The following is a 22,441-nucleotide window of genomic DNA, read 5'->3' on the forward strand; positions in this document are numbered from 1 at the left end:
CACCCAAGTGAGTCACCCAGGCACTCCTAAAATTTATTTTTAAATAGCTTTTCTATCAATGCTACTTCAATGTTTAAATTGATAAATCATAAGGCATATATTCACTTCAAACTAATGTATGTTAAATTGTCAAAAGAATAAGTCATTGATGTTCTCGAACAAGCAAATATTTCCTAAGTCATTAAAATGAACAGTCACAGAAAATTTAGTGCATTTACTGTGAATTCTTTTTTTTTTTTTAATTTTTTTTTTTCAACGTTTTTTATTTATTTTTGGGACAGAGAGAGACAGAGCATGAACGGGGGAGGGGCAGAGAGAGAGGGAGACACAGAAGCGGAAACAGGCTCCAGGCTCTGAGCCATCAGCCCAGAGCCTGACGCGGGGCTCGAACTCACGGACCGCGAGATCGTGACCTGGCTGAAGTCGGACGCTTAACCGACTGCGCCACCCAAGCGCCCCTACTGTGAATTCTTTAATGAGCACCATTCTAGAGTCTGCACCATTCCTAGACTAGATGTTATAGGGAATAAGGTAGAAGACAGATTGCCCTCAAAAGAGATAGCAGACAAGGCAAAAAATACAGTAATGAGACAAGCAAACAATGGTTAATAATACATTAAAAAGTGTTAAATGGTTTTTAATGTCTAATCTGACAGACTCACCAAAAGGCAGCTCAAATCTTGTATCAAGCAAAATCTTATGAGGAGTTGGGTTTTTAGTTCCACATATCTCATCATCTTTCATCAGTGTCTCTGCCTCCAACGTGGACCACTCTCCAGGCCCTTCCTAGCAAACAGAGATCTGAGATTAAACTTTACTCCTTTCATGGCTCTCCTCCTCCTGGTTTAAGAGCTGGTGTTTTCTCTAAATTTCCTTGTTGGAGAGTTCCTGAGGACCACTCACATCCTGATGAGGCAAACACACCACCATCACAACCTGCCTCTGCTGCATGTGGCTGCCATTCTCCTTCTTTGGTGGAAGGAAGCTTTCACTGTGCTCAGCTCTCTGCAAGCCCACTGCAGATAGAAGTCCAGAGTACCACACTCAAAAACCAAACATATCCATGGATCATTATTTAATCTGCACAATTTTTAATGAGTGTATCACTTAAAATGTGTTACCACTTCTAATCAGTAGAGAGCTACTCACATTGCTAGTTAAAGTAGACCTGAACTGGGGCCACAATAAAAATGAACTTCTAGTCTGCCTGGGGAAGTAGAGACTTAGCCAGAACTAAAAGAATTTAGGAAAGAGAGGCACACCTGTATTATCCCTACTCCCAGAGAAAACATTGTCAAGGTTAAAGCTAAACAGGAATACAATACATATTCTCCTAGGTTCAAAGTGAGTGTGTCTATGGAGAAATGAGGTAGAAAACTAGTCTTGGAAATAATGTATAGAGACAGTATGAATGAAAATTGCCATGCATGGTAATTCCTTAAACTCTTTTACATGTAGAAGATGGACGACTGAAACCAGTTCCCTGGGAACCAGTGACTTAAAGAATTAAAGCAGAGTTCAGGACCCAGGCTCAGGAAGTTTAATGAGACTGATCCCAGGATAGTGCTTACCAATTAGAAGGGGGGGGAGGGGGTGGAGGACAGAGCAATCTGAGATGCATGGATACATGGATGAGTATTAGCTGAATGGAGGTAGAATGGAGATAAGCATGGGCTAGAAATGTACCTCCAAATGGGCAATGCATTGACTGACCTCATCCGACTGACGAACCGTCTTCAGTGCAATCCACACGGTCCCCACCATGGTGTCCCAGATCAGTCCTTTGTTCCATACCTCCACACTCAGACCCAGGTCCAGGCGACTAATCTCACTAAAGGAAAGAAGAAAGCCCTTTAAAGAAAGCCAGACAGCGGTGCCTGGCTGGCTCAGGAATATCATGTGACTCCTGATATAGGGGTTGTGAGTTTGAGCCCCGTGTTAGGTGTAGAGGTTACTTAAAAAAAAAAAAAAAGCCAGATTATATGAATCATATATCTACTATATTCAAGGTTTTGCTAAACCTTAAATACTTTCTCACCAGGATCCTATCATCAGGGAAAATCAAAATGTCCCAGAACACTACAACCATTCTTTAGGTTCCTAGAAAACTATGTAAGTATCCATAACAAAAAGCTTTGTCCATCTGTTCCCTCTCCTCTGGAGCTACAAACATGGTTAGATTAATGCATTTTCACACACAAAAAAATTAAGGTAAGTAAGGAGGTCATTAATGCCAGGTCTGAATGCTTACAGTCTCTACATACTAAACAGTTTTATTATGAATAGTAACACTGCCCTCAACTTACACTTACAAACTATATGCAGGAAACTTAGGAAAAATCAAAGCTTCTTAACAAAATTTATAAAAGGGATTCTAAGCAGAAGCAAAAGGGCCCCTGAGAATATCTAATTGTGATGGGTCCTTGTGGTCAGAGGCAGGTAAGGGACACTAGAGTGTTCCAGTTCACATCACTCGGCCCCTGGAGAACCCACTGGTCATTATCAGTTAAAGTAGACAATGTTACATATAAACAAAATGTTTATCACAGGATAGTGACTGACACAGTGATTTTCCTATAATAACTAGGAAAATATTTTTTCGAAAAGAAATCATTCCAGAAAGAACCACATAACCAGTAAGCAAAAACAGCATCATACATGGTAGATTATCAACTTAGAAGGGCTAACTCAAATTATAGTCTTAAAGTGGAACAACCACTTACATTAATGCTAAAAACATTCTCCAAAAAGCGCTTATTGAAATACAGGATTATTTGAAAGGAAATGTGAGAAAGATGAGAAAAGGCCAATTCTAGAAGAAAAAGCAGAAAGGTATTCTCAAGAAGACAATAGCTATTCATCACCTAAAGTTTCAAGTTCACACTTCAGAGAAAGCTTGGTTTCTGTGTTCTAAAGATACATGTTCTCAGATTCACATGTTTAGGATGTGGTATTACAACCACAGAATTCTCATCAAGTGTGTTGAAAACAAGTGAAGCAAAGAAAATTTACCTTTACATAAATACAATAGAACAATGTACTAATGAGTTCATTTGTCTATTTAATTAATGCTTCCTGAGCACATATAATACATATGATTTGGTGCTATGGGCAAGACACACAATACAGGACCCAATTCCTGTCTCTAAAACCTTCCAAGCTAACTGTAGAGCTATTCAAAGTCACAAAGTAGGTGACTAAACTCACCCACTCAGTTAAGGTGTTCACAGTGTGGTAAAACTAAGCTTTCTGTCACACAGTTTCATTCAGCCTAAATAATCGATTAGCCTTAGAAAAGAAACATGACAACCCCACATCTCTTTAATCTGGAAAAGAAAAACTGCACGGGGATACATACGTAATGTTCCTAATGCAAGTCCTAAACAACATCTCAATCCAATTGATGAAAAAATAGAGGTCTTTACAGATTAACTTGGATAAAGAAAAAAAATCTTTTCTGCAAGGAAACCTGGGGAAGAAAACTCAAACAATGAGGATATCTTCTACAATAAGTTTCTTATCTCACCTATGTGTGTTCAGCAGACCCAACTAAAAGAAGTCTGAGAGCTCTGTTTATGCCTTGTCCCCAGAGCTCTGGGGGAGCTTCTTTTCTCTATTAATTAATCAACAGTATATGTGCATACCTGTATATAAGATTTTGGGCTAAACAAATTCTAAGTAAAGATGCCCTCCCTAATTTCCCTTTAATGAATAATCTAGTCCTGGAAATAAGATACAGAAATATTAAAGATAAATAATGAGAAATACAAAAATGAGTATTAGATACTGACACATAATACATCAGGAAAAAGGAGAAAGAGAGACAAGAGACCAGCAATGGAGCCGCCAGTGACAAAAGAACAGGGTAGGATGAATAAGGAATAAGAGCAGAAAAGAGGAAAACGTAGCTAATAAAATCCATGGGTAACAGAGGAGACAGCAAACTTCACAGCATCTCCAGGTGGGAGATGAAAAAAATTCACAGTATAGCAGAAAGGTTGAAAGAGGAAGTGCACGGGAAATTTGAAAATAAACACATAAGAATAAAGCTAGTTATGCTGATGAGAGGCTGCTGATGGCTAGGTTTCACATACTGTGAAGAGTTATAATAGTAAGTGATTATTACTGGCAATTGGAGGTCAGAAGAAAGTAGGATTGCTAGGTTTATATGTCATAGCCACAGGAAGAGACTTGAATAAACCACTCATAGCTAACTTTGCATACTACATGTATAAAGAAAGGAACGCATGGTCTCATTTTCACAACATTGCAACTGAGAAAGGGAATGAATATGGTTTATAATCTTGAGAGAGAGGCAACCAGTGAGAAATATGACATCACTTGCCCTCTTTCTTCTTGAAGCCCCAGTTCTCTCTCAGCTTCCAGGACACCACTATGTCCTATTTCTCTATCTCTCTGTTCATTTCTTTTTCACTCCCTCTGTCCCACTTTAAATGCTGGTGCTCTCCAGGCTTTACCCCAGGCCCTTTCCCCAATTTACTCTCTCCCTAAGCCTTCTCATCTACACCTACAGCTCCAACTGATCAAAATACTTCTCCAATCCAGACTTCTTTCCTGAGTGCCACGTTTAAGTTCCTAACCATCTTCTGTACCTCTCTTCCTACTAGTCCTGTAAGAACCCCAAATATAAGCTTGTCTCCAACTGACCTTATTATGTCCGGTATCCTAGTAAATAGCGTAACACCTCTCCAATCATGTAAGAAAAGTCTACCTCTTTAACATCTTCTTTCCTTCTTCTCCTAACTATCCCTTCCACTACTGTCTTAGCCCAACACCTCATAATCTTACCTTTTAACTCTTTCTAAACAAGTTTGCTAAATGGTATTATAAGAAACAATTTATTAAAAGTCCAAAGGATTGGAATGTATCTACAAGAAAATAATCATCCCTTTGCGCCTCTGAGATGCACTATAATACTTGTAAAGCAATTTTATTTTCAACTTCAAATCTCACAGCAATTTTAATACATTTTCTTGTTTGACACCCTCATTCCTAACTTCCCAGAAAACAAGCATAATCTTATAAGAAAGACAGACGTGGGACCCCAAGGTAGATTAGTGGGTTGACTGACCTACTCTTGATTTTGGTTAGGTCATGATCTCACGGTCATGAGATGGAGCCCTAAACCCTGCATTGGGCATGGAGCTTGCTAAAGATTCTCTCTCTCCGTCTGTCTGTCTGTCTCTCTCAAAAGAGAGAGAGAGAGACAGAGAGACAGAGAGAGAGAGAGAGAGAAAGAGAGAGAGAGAGAGAGAGAGAGAAAGAAAGAAAGAGAAAAAAAGAAAGAAAAGAAAGAAAGAAAGAAAGAAAGAGAAAGAAAGAAAGAAAGAAAGAAAGAAAGAAAGAAAGAAAGAAAGAAAGAAAGAAAGAAAGAAAGAAAGAGAAAGAAAGAGGAAAAAAAGACCTTTAAAGAACTCAATGATTTGCCTAGTCCTTCAAAATTATATTCCAGGGCCAACTGGGTGGCTCAGTTGGTTATGCATCTGATTTGGCTCAGGTCATGATCTCATGGTTCAAGAGTTCAAGACCTGCACTGGGCTCTGCACTACCTCTCTCTCTCTGCCCATCCCCCACTCATGTTTTCTCTCTTGCTCTTTCAACATAAACAAAAAAAAAAAAATGATATTCTAGGGGTGCATGGGTGGTTCAGTTGGTTGGGCGTCCAACTCTTGATTTTGGCTCAAGTCATGATCTCACAGTTTGTGGGTTCGAGCCCCGTATCAGGTTGTGCACTGCTTGGGAGCCTCCTTGGGATTCTCTCTCCCCCCAACTCTGTCCCTCCCCCACTGATGCATGCACACATTCTCTTTCTCTCTCTCTCAAAAAAAAAAATGATATTCTATAAATTTCTCCCCCTTTTTTTTTTTTTTAACATTTATTCATTTTTGAGAGACAGGCAGAGACAGAGCCAAACAGGGGAGAGGCAGAGAGAGAAGGATACACAGAATCCAAAGCAGGCTCTAGGCTCTGAGCTGTCAGCACAGAGCCCGCAACAGGGCTCAAACCCAGGAACCATGAGATCATGACCTGAGCCAAAGTTGGCCGTGCAACCAACTGAGCCACCCAGGCACCCCTTAGTATTCTCTTTTTTCTTTTTTAAATTCATGTGTTTATTTTGAGAGAAAGAGTGAGGGAGAGGTAGAGAGAGGGGGAGAGAGAATCCCAAGCAGGCTCCATGCTGTCAGCACAGATCCCAGTGCAGGGCTCGATTCCATGAACTCTGAGATCATGACCTGAGCTGAAATCAAGAGCTGGATGCTTAACTGACTGAGCGACCCAAGTGCCAAGTTTTTTAAAGCTAGAGCTTACAATCGTAATATATTAATTTTTGTGTCATATACAAGAAATTCTACTAATTGTTACTCATTTTTATTAATTAGAGGAAGGTATGACATTTCACTCCATAAAGCAAAAGGATTTTAAGCACAGAAATGCTCATCTTCTATAGCAGGCAATCCAGGTGTATACACATACACTCATTCTCTGTCCATATCTCTCTCTCTCACATACACACAAGCATAACCACATACCTTCAAGGAGCCTTCTGAGAACTGAAGCAAGATTTAAATTCTATCTAATATCATGCTACGTATATTATACTATTTCATAATTCTGACCACTGGGAAAATCTGACTAGGTAGTATATTTACCGAATTAATTGGGAGTTTACTTGCATTCATAATTCATATAAGATAGAATAGATTACATATCCAAGAGACAAATTTACTCCAGGGATACTACTGGAATGATCTTCACATTTCAAGGAGGCTAGAGATAAATCTACTTTATAATTTAAAAAGGCATTGGGGGTGCCTGGCTGGCTCAGTCAGTGTTGCATGCAACTCTTCATATTGGGGTCATAAATTCAAACCTCACATTGGGTGTAGAGAGTACTTTAGAAATAAAATGGGGCAGGGAGGAGTTAAGATGACATAGTAGTAAGGGGACCTTGGGTTTGCCTCCTCCCTTGAACAGAGATGGATCAACATCAAACCATTTTGAACACCTAGGAAACCAATTTGAGGATTAACAGAACAATCTGCATCATTTGAAAGAAAGAATGTGGCAGGTACATAGTACAGAGAGGTACACTGGGGGAGAAAAGAGCTTAGATGCTGCAGAGGTGAGGAAGCCATCTTCGTGGACAAGAGAGAGGGAAAGGGGGAGAAGCTGCTGCGCAGTGACATGATCATTTTCTGCGATAAGCCGGCCCTGGCCACAGCACAGTGAGACCCACCCCCAGATCACTGTGGATCCAAACCGCAGGGGTCTTGGAAGTGCAGGGTTTTGAAACACAGCAGTGCCTAAGATAAAGCTCTGGAAAAGCTGGTAGGTGGACAGCTGGGACACAGGGAAAAGGCAGGGAGCTGATGGGAGCAGAGGACACACGGGGCACACAGGAGGGGTGATTGATCACACACCTGTGAGGGTGTGAACTTCCCACTGTGAAGACTGGTGGGGGGGGGGGGGGAATGAACCATTTTCACCATTAGCCCACCAACACTGACTGACCCTAGTAAGATAAACAGCACCACCAAGTGGAGAATAAAACTGTTACACCAAACAAAACTGTTACACCTTCCACTCCCCTGCACCCTCTAGGCACATGTCCACTAAGGCAAGTCCTCCTGAGAATCAGAGCAGCAGGCTCCTCCCTCAGAACACCAGCACAATCACTTCCACAAGTTTAGTCTGCTGACCATAGAGTGCTGCAAAGTTTCAGCTCTACAGGAAACTGGATCTAGCTTCATTTGGGTTCGTTGTTTGTACTTTTCAGTTGTTGTTTCTGTATTTGTTTTGTTGTTTTTCTCTTCTTTTACTTCTTGGATTCAAGACCAAAAATTTTTTTTTTTTTTTTTATAAACACACACATAGGTTCTAGCATTCTTTATTTCATTTAAAAAATTTTTTATCTCATTGTATTATCATTGTTTTTTTCTTCCTCCAAAATAATAAGACAGAGGAATTCACCTCAAAAGAAAGGAGAAATGATGGCCAGGGATTTAATCAATGTAGATTTAAGTAAGATGTCTGAACTAGAACTTAAAACAATGATTATAAGGATACTAGTTGGGCGTGAAAAAAACATAGAAGACACCAGATAATCCCTTTCTGCAGAGATAAAAGAACTAGTATCTAGTCAGGCCAAAATTAAAAATGCTATAACCAGATGCAAACACAAATGAAGGCCATAAAAACAAGGACAGATGAGGCAGAGGAGCAAATTAGTGATATGGAAGATAAAATTTGAAAAATAATGAACTTGAAAAGAAGAGGGAAACAAAGGTCAGGGATTATGAAGGCAGACTTAGGGAACTCACTGATTTAATAAAACATAATAATATTCATAACATAGGAATCCCAGAAGAAAAAGAGAGAAAGGGTGAAGGCGGCTTATGTAAGCAAATTAGAACTGAAAACTTCCTTAATCTGAGGAAGGATACAAACATCAAAATCCAAGAAGCACAGAGATCTCCTGTTAAATTCAACAAAAGTCAACCACCACCAAGGCATATCATAGTCAAATTCACAAAATACACAGACAAGGAAAGAATCCTGAAAGCAGCAAGGGAAATAAAGTTTTTAACCTACAATGGAAGACAGATCAGGTTTGCAGCACATCTGTCCACAGAAATTTAGCAGGCCAGAAAGGAGTGGCAAGATATATTCAATGCGCTGAATGGGAAAAATATGCAGCCAAGAATACTCTATAGATCAAGGCTGTCATTCCAATTGGAGAGATAAAGAGCTTCCCAAACAAAAACAAAAAAAGTTTGTGACCATTGAACCAACCCTATAAGAAATTTTAAGGGAGACTCTTTGAATGGGGGGAAAAAAAAAAGACAAAGCAACAAAAACTAGAAAGGACCAGAGAGCATAACCAAAATCACCAATTCAACAATAACACAAGAGCACTAAATTCATATTTTTCATTAATCACTCTGAATATAAATGGACTAAATGCTCCAATCAAACAACACAGGGTATCAGAATGGATTTAAAAAAAAACAAGAGGCCCCTGTATGCTGCCTATGAATGACTCATTTTAGACCTAAAGACACCTGCAGATTGAAAGTGAGGGGATGGAGAAGCATCTATCATGCTAATGAAGGTCAAAAGAAAGCTGGAGTAGCCATACATTTTAAATTTTTTTTATGTGGAGTAACCACACTTATATAAGACAAACTAGATTTTTTTAATGTTTATTTAATATTTATTTATTTTTGAGAGAGTGCACATGTGAGAGCTGGGGAAGAGCAGAGAGAAAGAGACAGACAGAGGTTCTGAAGCGTCTCTGCATTGAGAGCAGAGAACCCGATGCAGGGCTAGAACTCACATATCATGAGATCATGACCTGAGCCAAAGTCTGACGCTTAACCAACTGAGCCACCAAGGTGGCCCCCTACAAACTAGATTTTAAAACAAAGACTGTAACAAGAGATAAAGAAGGGCATTATAACACAATTAAGGGGTCTATCAATCAACAAGATCTAACAATTGTAAACATCTATGCCACAACATGGAGCACCCAAATATATAAATCAAATACTGACATAAAGAAACTCAGTGAGGTGGAGGAGGGAGCCAAGATGGCAGAACAGCATGGAAGTTTTTGTGTGTCTCGTGTCCATGAAATACAGCCAGACCAACACTAAACAATCCTACACACCTAGAAAACTGATCTGAGAATTAGCACAACAATCTGCACAACCAAAACCACAGAATTCAGCAGAGAGAAAAAATTCATTTTAATTTTCAATTTTTATTAAAAATTTTTTAAAATTTTTACTATATTTTTAACCTTTATGTAAATTTTTTCAAATTAAATTTTACTTCCATCATTTTATTTTAGTCTACTTCAATGTATTCACTTTTTCAAATTTTCAAAGGATTTCCTTTTTTTAATTTTTCATTTCTTTTCTTCTTCTTCAGTACAGAAAGAGAAAAAATTCATTTTTATCTTCAATTTTTATTTAAAATATTTTTAATTTTTCTTACTATATTTTTTACTTTTGTGAAAGTTTTTCAAATTTGATTTTAATTCATCATTTTATTTTAGTCTACTACAGTGTATTCACTTTTTCAAATTTTCAAATGCTTTTCCTGTTTTTTTTTTGTTTCTGTTCTTTTTCTTGAATACAGAAAGAAAAAAATTCATTTTTATTAAAAATATTTTTCTTTAATTTTCTTTCTACTATATTTTTTACTTTGGTGTAAATTTTTTCAAATACTATTTTACTTCTATCATTTCATTTTAGTCTACTTCAGTGTAATCATTTTTTTCAAATTTTCAAACGATTTCCTTTTTTTTTCTTTTTTTCCCCTTGTTTCTCTAATCTATCTAGCCACTTTCAACATGCAGACCAAAACACACCTATGATCTGACATCATTTATTCGATTTTGTGTATTTGTTTAATTTTTTAATTTTAATTTTTTGGTTTTTTTAAATTTTCATTTGTTCTACCTAATTCCTTTTCTCCCTTCAAAATGGTGAAACAAAGGAATTCACCACAAAAGAAAGAGCAGGAAAAAAAGACAGCTAGGGACTTAACCAACACATGTACAAGCAAGATGTCTGAACCAGAATTTAAAATCACGATAATAAGAATACTAGCTGGAGTCAAAAATAGATTAGAATCCCTTTCTGCAGAGATACAAGAAGTAAAAACTAGTCAGGATGAAATAAAAAATGCTATAACTGAGCTGCAATCACGAATGCATGCTGTGGTGGCAAGGATGGATGAGGCAGAACAGAGAATCAGCTATACAGAGGACAAACTTATGGAGAATGATGAAGCAGAAAAAAAAAAGAGGGAGATTAAGGCAAAAGAACATATTTAAGAATTATAGAAATCAGTGACTCATTAAAAAGGAACAACATCAGAATCATAGGAGTCCCAGAAGAGGAAGAGAGAGAAATAGGAGTAGAAGGGTTATGTGAGCAAATCATAGCAGAAAACTTTTCTAACCTGGGGAAAGACACAGACATCAAAATCCAGGAAGCACAGAGGACCCCCATTAGATTCAACAAAAACCGGCCATCAACAAGGCACATCACAGTCAAATTCACAAAATACTCAGGCATGGAGAAAATCATGAAAGCAGCAAGAGAAAAAAAAGTTAAGTTCTCTTAACCTACAAGAGAAGACAGATCAGGTTTGCAGCAGACCTAGCCACAGAAACATGGAAGGCCAGAAAGGAGTGGCAGGATATATTCAATGTGCTGAATTAGAAAAATATGCAGCCAAGAATTCTTTATCCCACAAGGCTGTCATTCAAAACAGAAGGAGAGATGAAAAGTTTCCAAGATAAACAAAAATTAAAAGAGTTGGTGACCATGAAACCAGCCCTGCAAGAAATTTTAAGGGGCGCTCTCTGAGGGGAGAAAAGATGAAAAAAAAATTATTTACTTATTTATACAAATATATATACACATGGGGCGCCTGGGTGGCTCGGTCGGTTAAGCGTCCGACTTCGGCTCAGGTCATGATCTCGCGGTCCGTTAGTTCGAGCCCTGCGTCGGGCTCTGTGCCAACAGCTCAGAGCCTGGAGCCTGTTTCAGATTCTGTGTCTCCCTCTCTCTCTGCCCCTCCCCTGTTCATGATCTGTCTCTGTCTCAAAAATAAATAAACGTTAAAAAAAAAAAATTAAAAAAAAACAAATACACACACACACACACACACACACACATACACATACATACACACACACAAACACATATATACACACACATACATACATAAATACCAAAAGCCACAAAGATTAGAAAGGACCAGAGAACACCACCAGAAACTCCAACTCCACAAGAAACATAATAGCAATAAATTCATATCTTTCAGTACTCACTCTAAACATCAATGGACTCAATGTTCCAATCAAAAGACACAGGGTAACAGAATGGATAAGAAAACAAGATCCATCTATATGCTGTTTACAAGAGACCCACTTTAGAACTAAAGACACCTTCAGATTGAAGGTAAGGGGATGGAGAACTGTCTACCATGCTAATGGTCAACAAAAGAAAGCCGGAGTAGCCACACTTATATCAGACAATCTAGACTTTAAAATAAAGACTGTATCAAGAGATCCAGAAGGGCATTATATCATAATCAAGGGGTCTATCCACCAAAAAGACCTAACAATTGTAAACATTTATGCACCAAATGTGGCAGCACCCAGATATATAAATCAATTAATCACAAACATAAAGAAACTCATTGATACTAATATCATTATAGTAGACTTCAACACCCCACCCACAGCAATAGACAGATTATCTAATCAAAAAATCAACAAGAAAACAGTGGTTTTGAATGACACACTGGACCAGGTGGACTTAACAGACATATTCAGAGCATTTCATCCTAAAGCAGCAGAATATACATTCTTCTCCAGTGCACATGGAATGTTCTCCAGAATAGACCACATACTGGGACACACCAGCCCTCAGCAAGTAGAAAAAGATCGAGATCATACCATGCATATTTTCAGACCACAATGCTATGAAACTCGAAATCAACTACAAGAAAAAAATTTGGAAAGGTAACAAATACTTGGATACTGAAGAACATCCTACTAAAGAATGAATGGGCTAACCAAGAAGTTAAAGAAGAAATTAAGAAGTATATGGTAAAAACAGGGAAGGGGACAAAACAAAAGAGACTCTTAAATATGGAGAACAAACTGAGGGTTACTGGAGGGGTTATGGGAGGGAGGATGGGCTAAATGGGTAAGGGGCACTAAGGTATCCACTCCTGAAATCATTGCTGCACTATATGCTACCTAATTTCAATGTAAATTTTAAAAAAAATCTAAAAATAATAAATTAAAATTAAAATTAAAAAAATAAATAAATAAAATAGTAAGTATATGGAAGCCAATGAAAATGATAACACCACAATCCAAAACCTCTGGGACACAAGAAAGGCAGTCATAAGAGCAAAGTATATAGCAATCCAGGCCTTCCTAAAGTAGGAAGAGCTCAGATACACAACCTAACCTTACACCTTAAAGAGCTGGAAAAAGAACAGCAAATAAAAGCCAAAACCAGCAGAAGACATTAAATAATATTAAAGCAGAAATTAATGCTACTGAAACCAAAAAAACACAGATCAATGAAACCAGAAGCTGGTTCTTTGAAAGAATTAACAAAACTGATAAACCACTAGCCAGGTTGATCAAAAAGAAAAAGGAGGGGCGCCTGGGTGGCTCAGTCGGTTAAGCGGCCAACATCGACTCAGGTCATGATCTCATGGTCCATGAGTTCGAGCCCCGCCTCAGGCTCTGTGCTGACAGCTCAGAGCCTGGAGCCTGTTTCAGATTCTGTGTCGCCCTCTCTCTGACCCTCCCCTGTTCATGCTCTGTCTCTCCCTGTCTCAAAAATAAATAAAACATTAAAAAAAATTTTTTTAATAAAAAAAAAAAAGAAAGAGAAAGGAAAGGACCCAAATAAAATCAAGAATGAAAGAGAACACAACGAACACAGCAGAAATAAAAACATTAATAAGAGAATATTATGAGCAATTATACACCAATAAAATGGGCAATCTGGAAGAAATGCAATAATTCCTAGAAACATATACACTACCAAAACTGAAGCAGATTTGAACAGACCCATAACCAGTAAAGAAATCGACTTAGTAATCAAAAATCTCCCCAAAACCAAGAGTCCAGGGCCAGATGGCTTTCCAAGGGAATCTACCAAACATTTAAGGAAGAGTTAACACCTATTCTCATGAAGTTGTTCCAAAAATAGAAATGGAAGGAAAACTTCCAAACTCATTCTGTGAAGCCAGCATTACCTTGATTCCAAAACCAGACAGAGACCCCACCAGAAAGAACTATAGACCAATTTCTCTGATGAACATGGATGCAAAAATCCTCAACAAGATATTAGTCAACTGGATCCAACAATACATTAAAAATATTATTCACCACAACCAAGTGGCATTTATACCTGGGATGCAGGGCTGGTTGAATATCCGCAAAACAATTAACGTGATTCATCACATCAATAAAAGAAAGGAAAAGAACCAAATGATCCTCTCAATAGATGCAGAGAAAGCATTTGACAAAATATGGCATCCTTTCTTGATAAAAACCCTCAAGAAAGTAGGGATAGAAGGAGCATACCTCAAGATCATAAAAGCCATATATGAACGACCCAATGCTAATATCATCCTCAATGGGGAAAAACAGAGAGCTTCCCCCTAAGGTCAGGAACAAGACAGGGATGGCCACTCCCACCACTGTTATTCAACATAGTATTGGAAGTCTTACCCTCCGCAATCAGACAACACAAAGAAATAAAAGGCATCCAAATTGGCCAGGAGGAAGTCAAATGTTCACTCTTCCCAGATGACGTGATACTTTATATGGAAAACCCTAAAGATTCCACCAAAAAACTGCTAGAACTGATTCATGAATTCAGCAAAGTTGCAGGATATAAAATCAATGCACAGAAATTGGTTGCACTCCTATACACCAACAATGAAGCGCGACAGAAAGAGAAATCAAGGAATCGATCCCATTTACAGTTGCACCAAAACCCATAAAATACCTAGGAATAAATCTAACCAAAAAGGTGAAAAAATCTATACACTGAAAACTATAGAAAGCTTATGAAAGAAATTGAAGAAGACACAAAAAAATGGAAAAAGATTCCAAGCTCCTGGACAGGAAGAAATAATATTGTTAAAATGTTGATACTACTCAAAGCAATCTACATATTCAATGCAATCCCTATCAAAATAATACCAGCATTCCTCACAGAGCTAGAACAAATAATCCTAAAATTTATATGGAACCAGAAAAGACCCTGAATAGCCAAAGCAATCTGGGGGGAAAAAAAAAAAAAAAAGCAGGAGGCATCACAATCCCAGACTTCAAGCTGTATTACAAAGCTGTAGTCATCAAGACAGTATGGTACTAGCACGAGAACAGACACTCATATCAATGGAACAGAATAGAGAACCCAGAAATAGACCCACAAATGCATGGCCAACTAATCTTTGACAAAGCAGGAAAGAATATCCAATGGAATAAAGACAGTCTCTTCAGCAAGTGTGCTGGGAAAACTGGACAGCGACATGCAGAAAAATGAACCTGGACCACTTTCTTACACCATACACAAAAATAAACTCAAAATGGATGAAAGACCTCAACGTAAGACGGGAAGTCATCAAAATCCTCGAGGAGAAAGCAGGCAAAAACCTCTTTGACCTCAGCTGCAGCAACTTCTTACTCAACACCTCTCCAGAGGCAAAGGAAACAAAAGCAAAAATGAACTATTGGGACCTCATCAAAATCAAAAGCTTCTGCACAGCGAAGGAAACAATCAGCAAAACTAAAAGGCAACTGACAGAATGGGAAAAGATGTTTGCAAATGACATATCAGATGAAGGGTTAGTATCCAAAATCTATAAAGAACTTATCAAACTCAACACCCAAAAAACAAATAATCCAGTGAAGAAGTGGGCAAAAGACATGAATAGACACTTCTCCAAAGAAGACATCCAGATGGCAAACCAACAGATGAAAAAATGCTCAATACCAATCATCATCAGGAAAATACAATTCAAAACCACAACGAGATACCACCTCATACCTGTCAGAAGGGCTAACATTAACAATTCAGGCAACAACAGATGTTGGTGAGGATGTGGAGAAAGAGGATCTCTTTTGCATTGCTGGTGGGAATGCAAACTGGTGCAGCCACTCTGGAAAACAGTATGGAGGTTCCTCAAAAAACTAAAAATAGAACTATCCTACAACCCAGCAATTGCACTACTAGGCATTTATCCAAGGGATACAGGTGTGCTGTTTTAAAGGGACACAGGCACCCCAATGTTTATAGCAGCACTATCAACAATAGCCATAGTATGGAAAGAGCCCAAATGCCCATGGATGGATGAATGGATAAAGAAGATGTGGTGTATAGATATACATACACACACACATACACACACATACAGTGGAGTATTACTCAGCAATCAAATCAAAAAGGATGAAATCTTGCCATTTGCAACTACATGGATGGAACTGGAGGGTATTATGCTAAGCGAAATTATTCAGAGAAAACCAAATATCATATGTCTTCACTCATATGAGGACTTTAAGACACAGAACAGATGAACATAAGGGAAGGAAAGCAAAAATAATATAAAAATAGGGAAGGGGACAAAACATAAGAGACTCTTAAATATGGAGAACAGAGGGTTACTGGAGGGGTTGTGGGAGGGGGGGGTGGGCTAAATGGGTAAGAGGCACTAAGGAATTTACTCCTGAAATCATTGTTGCACTATATGCTCACTAATTTGGATATAAATTTTAAAAAATAAAATTAAAAAAAAAAGGCCATATACAAAAGCCCCATAGCTAATATCATCATTAATGGGGAAAAACTGAGAGCCTTTCCCCTATGGTGAGGAACAAGACAAGGATGCCCACTCTCACCATTACTATTCAACATAGTACTGGAAGCCTGAGCCTCAGTAATCAGACAACAAATAGAAATAAAGAGCATCCAAATCAGCAAGGAAGAAATCAAACTTTCACTATTTGCTGACAACATGATAGTTTATGTAGAAAACTTCAAAGACACCACCAAAAAAAAGGCTAGAACTAATACATGAGTTCAACAAATTGTAGGATATAAAATCAACTTGGAGAAATCTGCTGCATTTCTGTACACTAATAACAAAGCAGCAGAGAAAGAAATTAAGCAATCTATCACATATACAAGTGCAGCAAAAACAGTAAGATACCCAGGAATAAATTTAACTAAAGAGGTAAAAGATCTGTACTCTGAAAACTATAGAAGACTTATTAAAGATATTGAAGAAGATACAAAGAAATGGAAAATATTCCATGCTCATGGATTAGAAAAACAAACACTGTTAAAATATCTATACTACCCAAAGCAATCTACATATTTAATGCAATCCTCATCAAAATACCACCAGCAGGGGCGCCCGGGTGGCTCAGTGGGTTCAGTGTCTGTCTTCAGCTCAGGTCATGATCTCACAGTTTGTGAGTTCGAGACCCACACTGGGTTCTCTGCTGTCAGCACAGAGCCAGCTTCAGATCCTATCCCTCTCTCTCTGCCCCTCCCCCACTCACTCCCATTCTCTCTCTCTCAAATAAATAAACATTAAAAAAATACCACCATCATTCTTCACAGAGCTAGATCACACAATCCTAAAATTTGTATGGAACCACAAAAGATCCCAGATAGCCAAAGCAATCCTGAAAAAAAGAAACACAAAACTGAAGGCATAATGATTCCAGATTTCAAGCCATATTACAAAGCTGTTGTCGTCAAGACAGGATGGTACTGGCACAAAAACAGACACATCAATCAATGGAACAGAACAGAAAACCCACAAATGGACCCAGAACTATATGGTCTACTCATCTTTGGCAAAGCAGGAAAGAATATCCAATGGAAAAAAGACAGTCTCTACAACAAATGGTGCTGGAAAAACTGGATGGCAACATGCAAAAATACACAAAAATAAACTCAAAATGGATGAAAGACCTAAATGTGAGACAGGAAACAATCAACATCTAGAGGAGAACACAGCAGCAACCTCTTTGACCTGGGCCAGAGCAACCTCTTATTAGACATGTCACCATAGGTAAGGAAAACAAAAGCAAACATGAACTATTAGGACTTCATCAAGATAAAAAGCTTCCGAACAGCAAAGGAAACAATCAACACAACTAAAAGTCAGCCTACAGAATGGGAAAAGATGTTTGCAAATGACATATTGGATAAAGGGTTACTATCCAAAATTTATAAAGAACTTGTCAAACTCAACACCCAGTTAAGAAATAATCCAGTGAAAAAATGGGCAGAAGATATGAATAGACATTTTTCCAAAGAAGACATTCAGATGGCCAACCAACACATGAAAAGATGCTCAACATCACTTATCATCAGGGAATACAAATCAAAAACACATTGAGATACCACCTCACACCAGTCAGAGTGGCTAAAATTAACAACTCAGACAACAACAGGTGTTGGCAAGGATGTGGAGAAAGGGAAACCCTCTAGCATTGCTGGTGGGAATGCAAACTGGTGCAGTCACTCTGGAAAACAGTACGGAGGTTCCTCAAGAAACTAAAAATGGGAATACCTATGATCCAGCAACTGTACTATTAGGTATTTACCCAAAGGATATAGAAATATAGATTTGAAGGGGTACATGCCCACCCCAATGCTTATAGCAGTATTATCAACAATAGTCAAACTGTGGAGAGAACCCCAATGTCTACTGAATGATGGATAAAGATGATGTAGTGTGTGTGTGTGTGTGTGTGTGCATGTGCCTGCACATGTGAATATGCACTCATGCATCACTCACTGATGATGAGTGATGTTGACCATCTTTTCATGTGTCTGTTTGCCATGTGGATGTCTTCTTTGGAAAAATGTCTACTCATATCTTCTGCCCATTTCTTCACTGGATATATGCATGAGCACGCGTGCGTGCGCGCGCACACACACACACACACACACACACACACAAATGGAATATTACTCAGCCATCAAAAACAATGAAGTCTTTTCATTTGCAATGATGTGGATGGAACTGGAATGTATTTTGCTAAGCAAAATAAGTCAATCAGAGAGAGACAAATACCATATGATTTCAATCATATGTGGAATTTAAAAAAACAAAGCAGATGAACATGGGGAAGCAGAGGAAGAAAAAGAGAGGGAAACAAATTACAAGAGACACTTAGCAATAATAGAGAACAAACTAAAGGTTGATGGAGGGAGGTGGGTGGAGGCAGGCTAGATGGGTAACTAAGGAGGGCATTTGTTATGGTGAGCATTGAGTACTGTATGTAAGTGATGAATTAGTGAATTCCTCTCCTGAAACCACTATTGCACTGTATGTTAACTTAAAAAAAAAAAAAAAAGACCCTCTTTGTAAAAAAAATAATAGATTAAAACAAATTAAAAGAAAAACACAACAAATCCAGGAGAGAACAAAACTGCAGATATACTTCACCCACCACACACCTCACTTATTCCTCTTTAACTCTGTAGTTTTCGTAAGGCATGCTGCTGCCACTCTGAAGTACTTACAACATAAAATCTTGTTCCCAAGAAGGTTGATCACCACGAACTGCTACAGTTGTGCTCTTCACATTCTGCACTTTCAGGGTCACATAGGTGTTAAATTTATCTTTAAAAAAAAGATGCAAAAAACAAAAACAAAAAAAAAAAAAAAAAAAAACAAGATGAAGATGTAATACTTAGTGCTCAGATTTGTTACCCAAGCTCACAAACCCTTTGGAACTGAGTAATCCAAATTAAAGTATTAGAAATTGAAGCAAAAATAAAACTATATACTGTACAATACAGCATCATTCTAAGCCCACAGAACTGCAAAAAATTATAAAACATTAATTCTCTCTTCTCAAAAGTATAAACTGTAATAGTTTTTCAAATTTCAGAAATACATATTTGATCCTGTAGACACACACACATACATAATGAAAATGAAAGCTTTATACAAGTTGGGATACATTAATATATCCTATTCTAATTTATTCAAACTTTTGAAACATTCATCATAACCAACAAAATTGATATTACAGCCCATCTTTAGTTTGAAAAAAAACAAATATAACCGATCTAGTAGAAAAGATACGTAAATTTAGTAAAATGAAGAAGTAAGTACCATAAAAGAAAAAGTGGTAAAGGACTGAAGAGGAAGGGTTATCTCTTGCTATTGACAGAACAAGATTTGAGCAAAAAATCCTCCTAAAGGAAATGGATTCCCAGCTTAATTTATTCAGGTTGGCCTAAACCACGACTTACACAAAAAGCAACACTACTGCAGAGTTGGGAAAAGGAGATTCTCTAACCTGAGAATATAAATTGAGTACTAGTGCCTAAGACAGCACTAGTCCTGTACCACTCTCCCTGTACCACTTTAGCATAAACCATGGTTAGAGGCACTGAAGAGTTCACTTTTCTATGTAAGAAATTAATCATAACATAAAATGAAAAAAGACAATCATTTTTGGCTCATCAAATTGGCAAACATTGTTTAAAATGATTAACTAATGTAAGGGGTGTGAGAAAATGGGCCCTGCCATGCACTTCTAGCACAAGGTAAATCTTTCTCTTAAGCATCATTAAAAATTATGTAGTTTAAAAAAATTAAAAATAAATAAATAAAAATAAAAATTATGTAGTTTTACAAAAGCAGAATCAGACCTATAAATACACTGATGGTTGCCACAGTGGTGGGCGATGGGCAAAATGGGGAGCAGGAGACAGAGGCTTCCAGTTATAGAATGCAAAAGTCACAGGAATAAAATGCACAGCATGAGGAATATAAGCAATGGTATTGTGATAGTGTTATGTAGTAACAGGTGGTAGCTACACTTGTGGTGAACACAGGTATAAACTTGTAGAATCACTATGTTGTACACATAAAACTAACCTAACTTTGTATGTTATGCTATACTTAAAAATTTTTTTTAATAATTAAAGTGAGAATACAATGTTCTAAGTTTGTTGTGATAATTAAATAAGAATAAGACATTTATGAAAGTATTTAGGCAATGCTCTGATATATCAAGTGCTCAATAAATCATAGCCAGTTTATTTTTTTAACATTTATTTATTTTTGAGACAGAGAGAGACAGAGCATGAACAGGGGAGGGGCAGAGAGAGAGGGAGACACAGAATCCGAAACAGGCTCCAGGCTCCGAGCTGTCAGCACAGAGCCCGACGCAGGGCTCGAACTCAGGGACCGCGAGATCATGACCTGAGTCGAAGTCGGCCGCTTAACCGACTGAGCCACCCAGGCGCCCCAAATCATAGCGATTTTAAATATTATGACTAGGGAACCTGGGTGGCTCAGTCGGTTGAGGGTCCAACTCTTGCTATTGGCTCAGGTCATCATCTCACAGTTCATGCAATCAAGCCCCACACTGGGCCCTGCGCTCACAGTTCAGAATCTGCTTAGGATTCCCTCTCTTCCTCTCTCTCCTCTCTCTGCCCCTCCCCACTTGTGCACTCCCTCTTGCATGCCCATGCTCTCCCTCTCTCTCAAAATAAACATTAATTTTAAAAAGTTTAATTATGACTACTATTAAATCCTTATGAAATCATTATAAAATCATATAGTTCTATACTTACATATGGAAAGTTCACCAGAATTATACTTTATTATGAGGATGCAAGCCCACCCACATAAGAGAATCCCATACATATCCAGTAGCAGTGTCGTGGGCCACTGAGCTATGTTTTCTATCATATGATTCTGTATTCTACTCCCCACATCCAATCATAGCTGATCAGAGCAGGTTTAGATGCCACTCAAAAACAGTCAATCCATGAACTGGCAAAAAACTGAAAACAATCCAATTCCCTCTCAAACGATTTTAAATAGGGAAAACAAAGAAATAGTGACAACTGATGGTTGTCGGAGATGCATATATATTCCACTGGAGCAACCATTATGGGCTGTGTGCAAACAAGGTAAGCATAGAAAGACAGGTAGAAGAGAAAGGAAAACAGAACAGATTCTCAGAAAGAAAAGAGATTTAGCTAGTGGAGACTGGAGTAGGCTCAGAGACTCTTTAAGTTCCTGTTGTACCCAAGGTTTGGCTTTTCAGATTCCCATGGGTTCCCAGTCATGAATTTTTTCCCAGTAATCCCCAGTACCTTCCCTTTTCCCCAGCAGCAACCAGCATTAAGTCCCTCTAACTTAGCATTCACAATTAAGGAAATGTATATTAAAACATGTAAATACTATTCTCACCTTCTGATGGGCAAAGATTAAAAAGTTCCATATTACTGAATCTTTGTAAGGATTTGGATAAACGCTTATATACTTTTGGTCTGAGTATAATCTCCCCAAAACTTTCATTAAGTGAAATTTGGCAGCAGCTACCAAATTTTTAAAAAATGCATACCTCCAGCCTAGCAATTCTCTGCTTCTGGACTCTAGCGTACAGATACATTTGCAAAAGCAGACACTGATATATGCACAAAAACATGTATTGCTTATAATAGCAAAAACTGGAAACAACTTAATATTCATCAATCAGGAAACTCAGGTACAAATTTACAACAAAATTCTAAACAACTTATTTTCATGATGTGTTGTTTGAATAAAAGCAGGTTGCACAAAGTTAATCTATTTATTTAAACATGCATATACACACAAAAAAATCTGAAAAGGTATACACAAACCTCCAAATAATTACTACTGAGAAGTAGAACTGAGTTGGCCAAGAGATATGGAGACTAAGTTTTCACTAAATAGGTATACAGACAGATCTCTTTAAAGTTTTACAACAGCACTGATTTTTGTTCCAGCTTTACTGAGGTATAATTGGCAACTTAAAATTGTATGTATTTAAAGTGTACAACTTGATGAT

General features: G+C 37.9%; 1 protein-coding gene across 8 annotated transcripts in view; it reads right to left on the bottom strand.

Annotated features, from left to right (window-relative positions):
* UNC13B (unc-13 homolog B) overlaps window positions 1-22,441 on the bottom strand; it is a 237,437-nt gene that overhangs the window by 156,441 nt on the left and 58,555 nt on the right. For all 8 annotated transcript variants that reach the window (XR_009251620.1, XM_058694990.1, XM_058694991.1 and 5 more), the window contains exons 3-5: window positions 19,125-19,224; window positions 1,714-1,831; window positions 663-786 (exon numbers count right to left, since the gene is read on the bottom strand). Coding sequence is in view for 7 of the 8 variants with exons in the window: in XM_058694990.1 (XP_058550973.1) it covers window positions 663-786; window positions 1,714-1,831; window positions 19,125-19,224 (342 nt within the window). In the remaining variant the exon portion in view is untranslated. The remainder of the gene's footprint in view (window positions 1-662; window positions 787-1,713; window positions 1,832-19,124; window positions 19,225-22,441) is intronic.

The sequence above is a fragment of the Neofelis nebulosa genome, chromosome 12 (genome assembly GCF_028018385.1).
Source record: "Neofelis nebulosa isolate mNeoNeb1 chromosome 12, mNeoNeb1.pri, whole genome shotgun sequence".
NCBI classification, from domain to species: domain Eukaryota; kingdom Metazoa; phylum Chordata; class Mammalia; order Carnivora; family Felidae; genus Neofelis; species Neofelis nebulosa.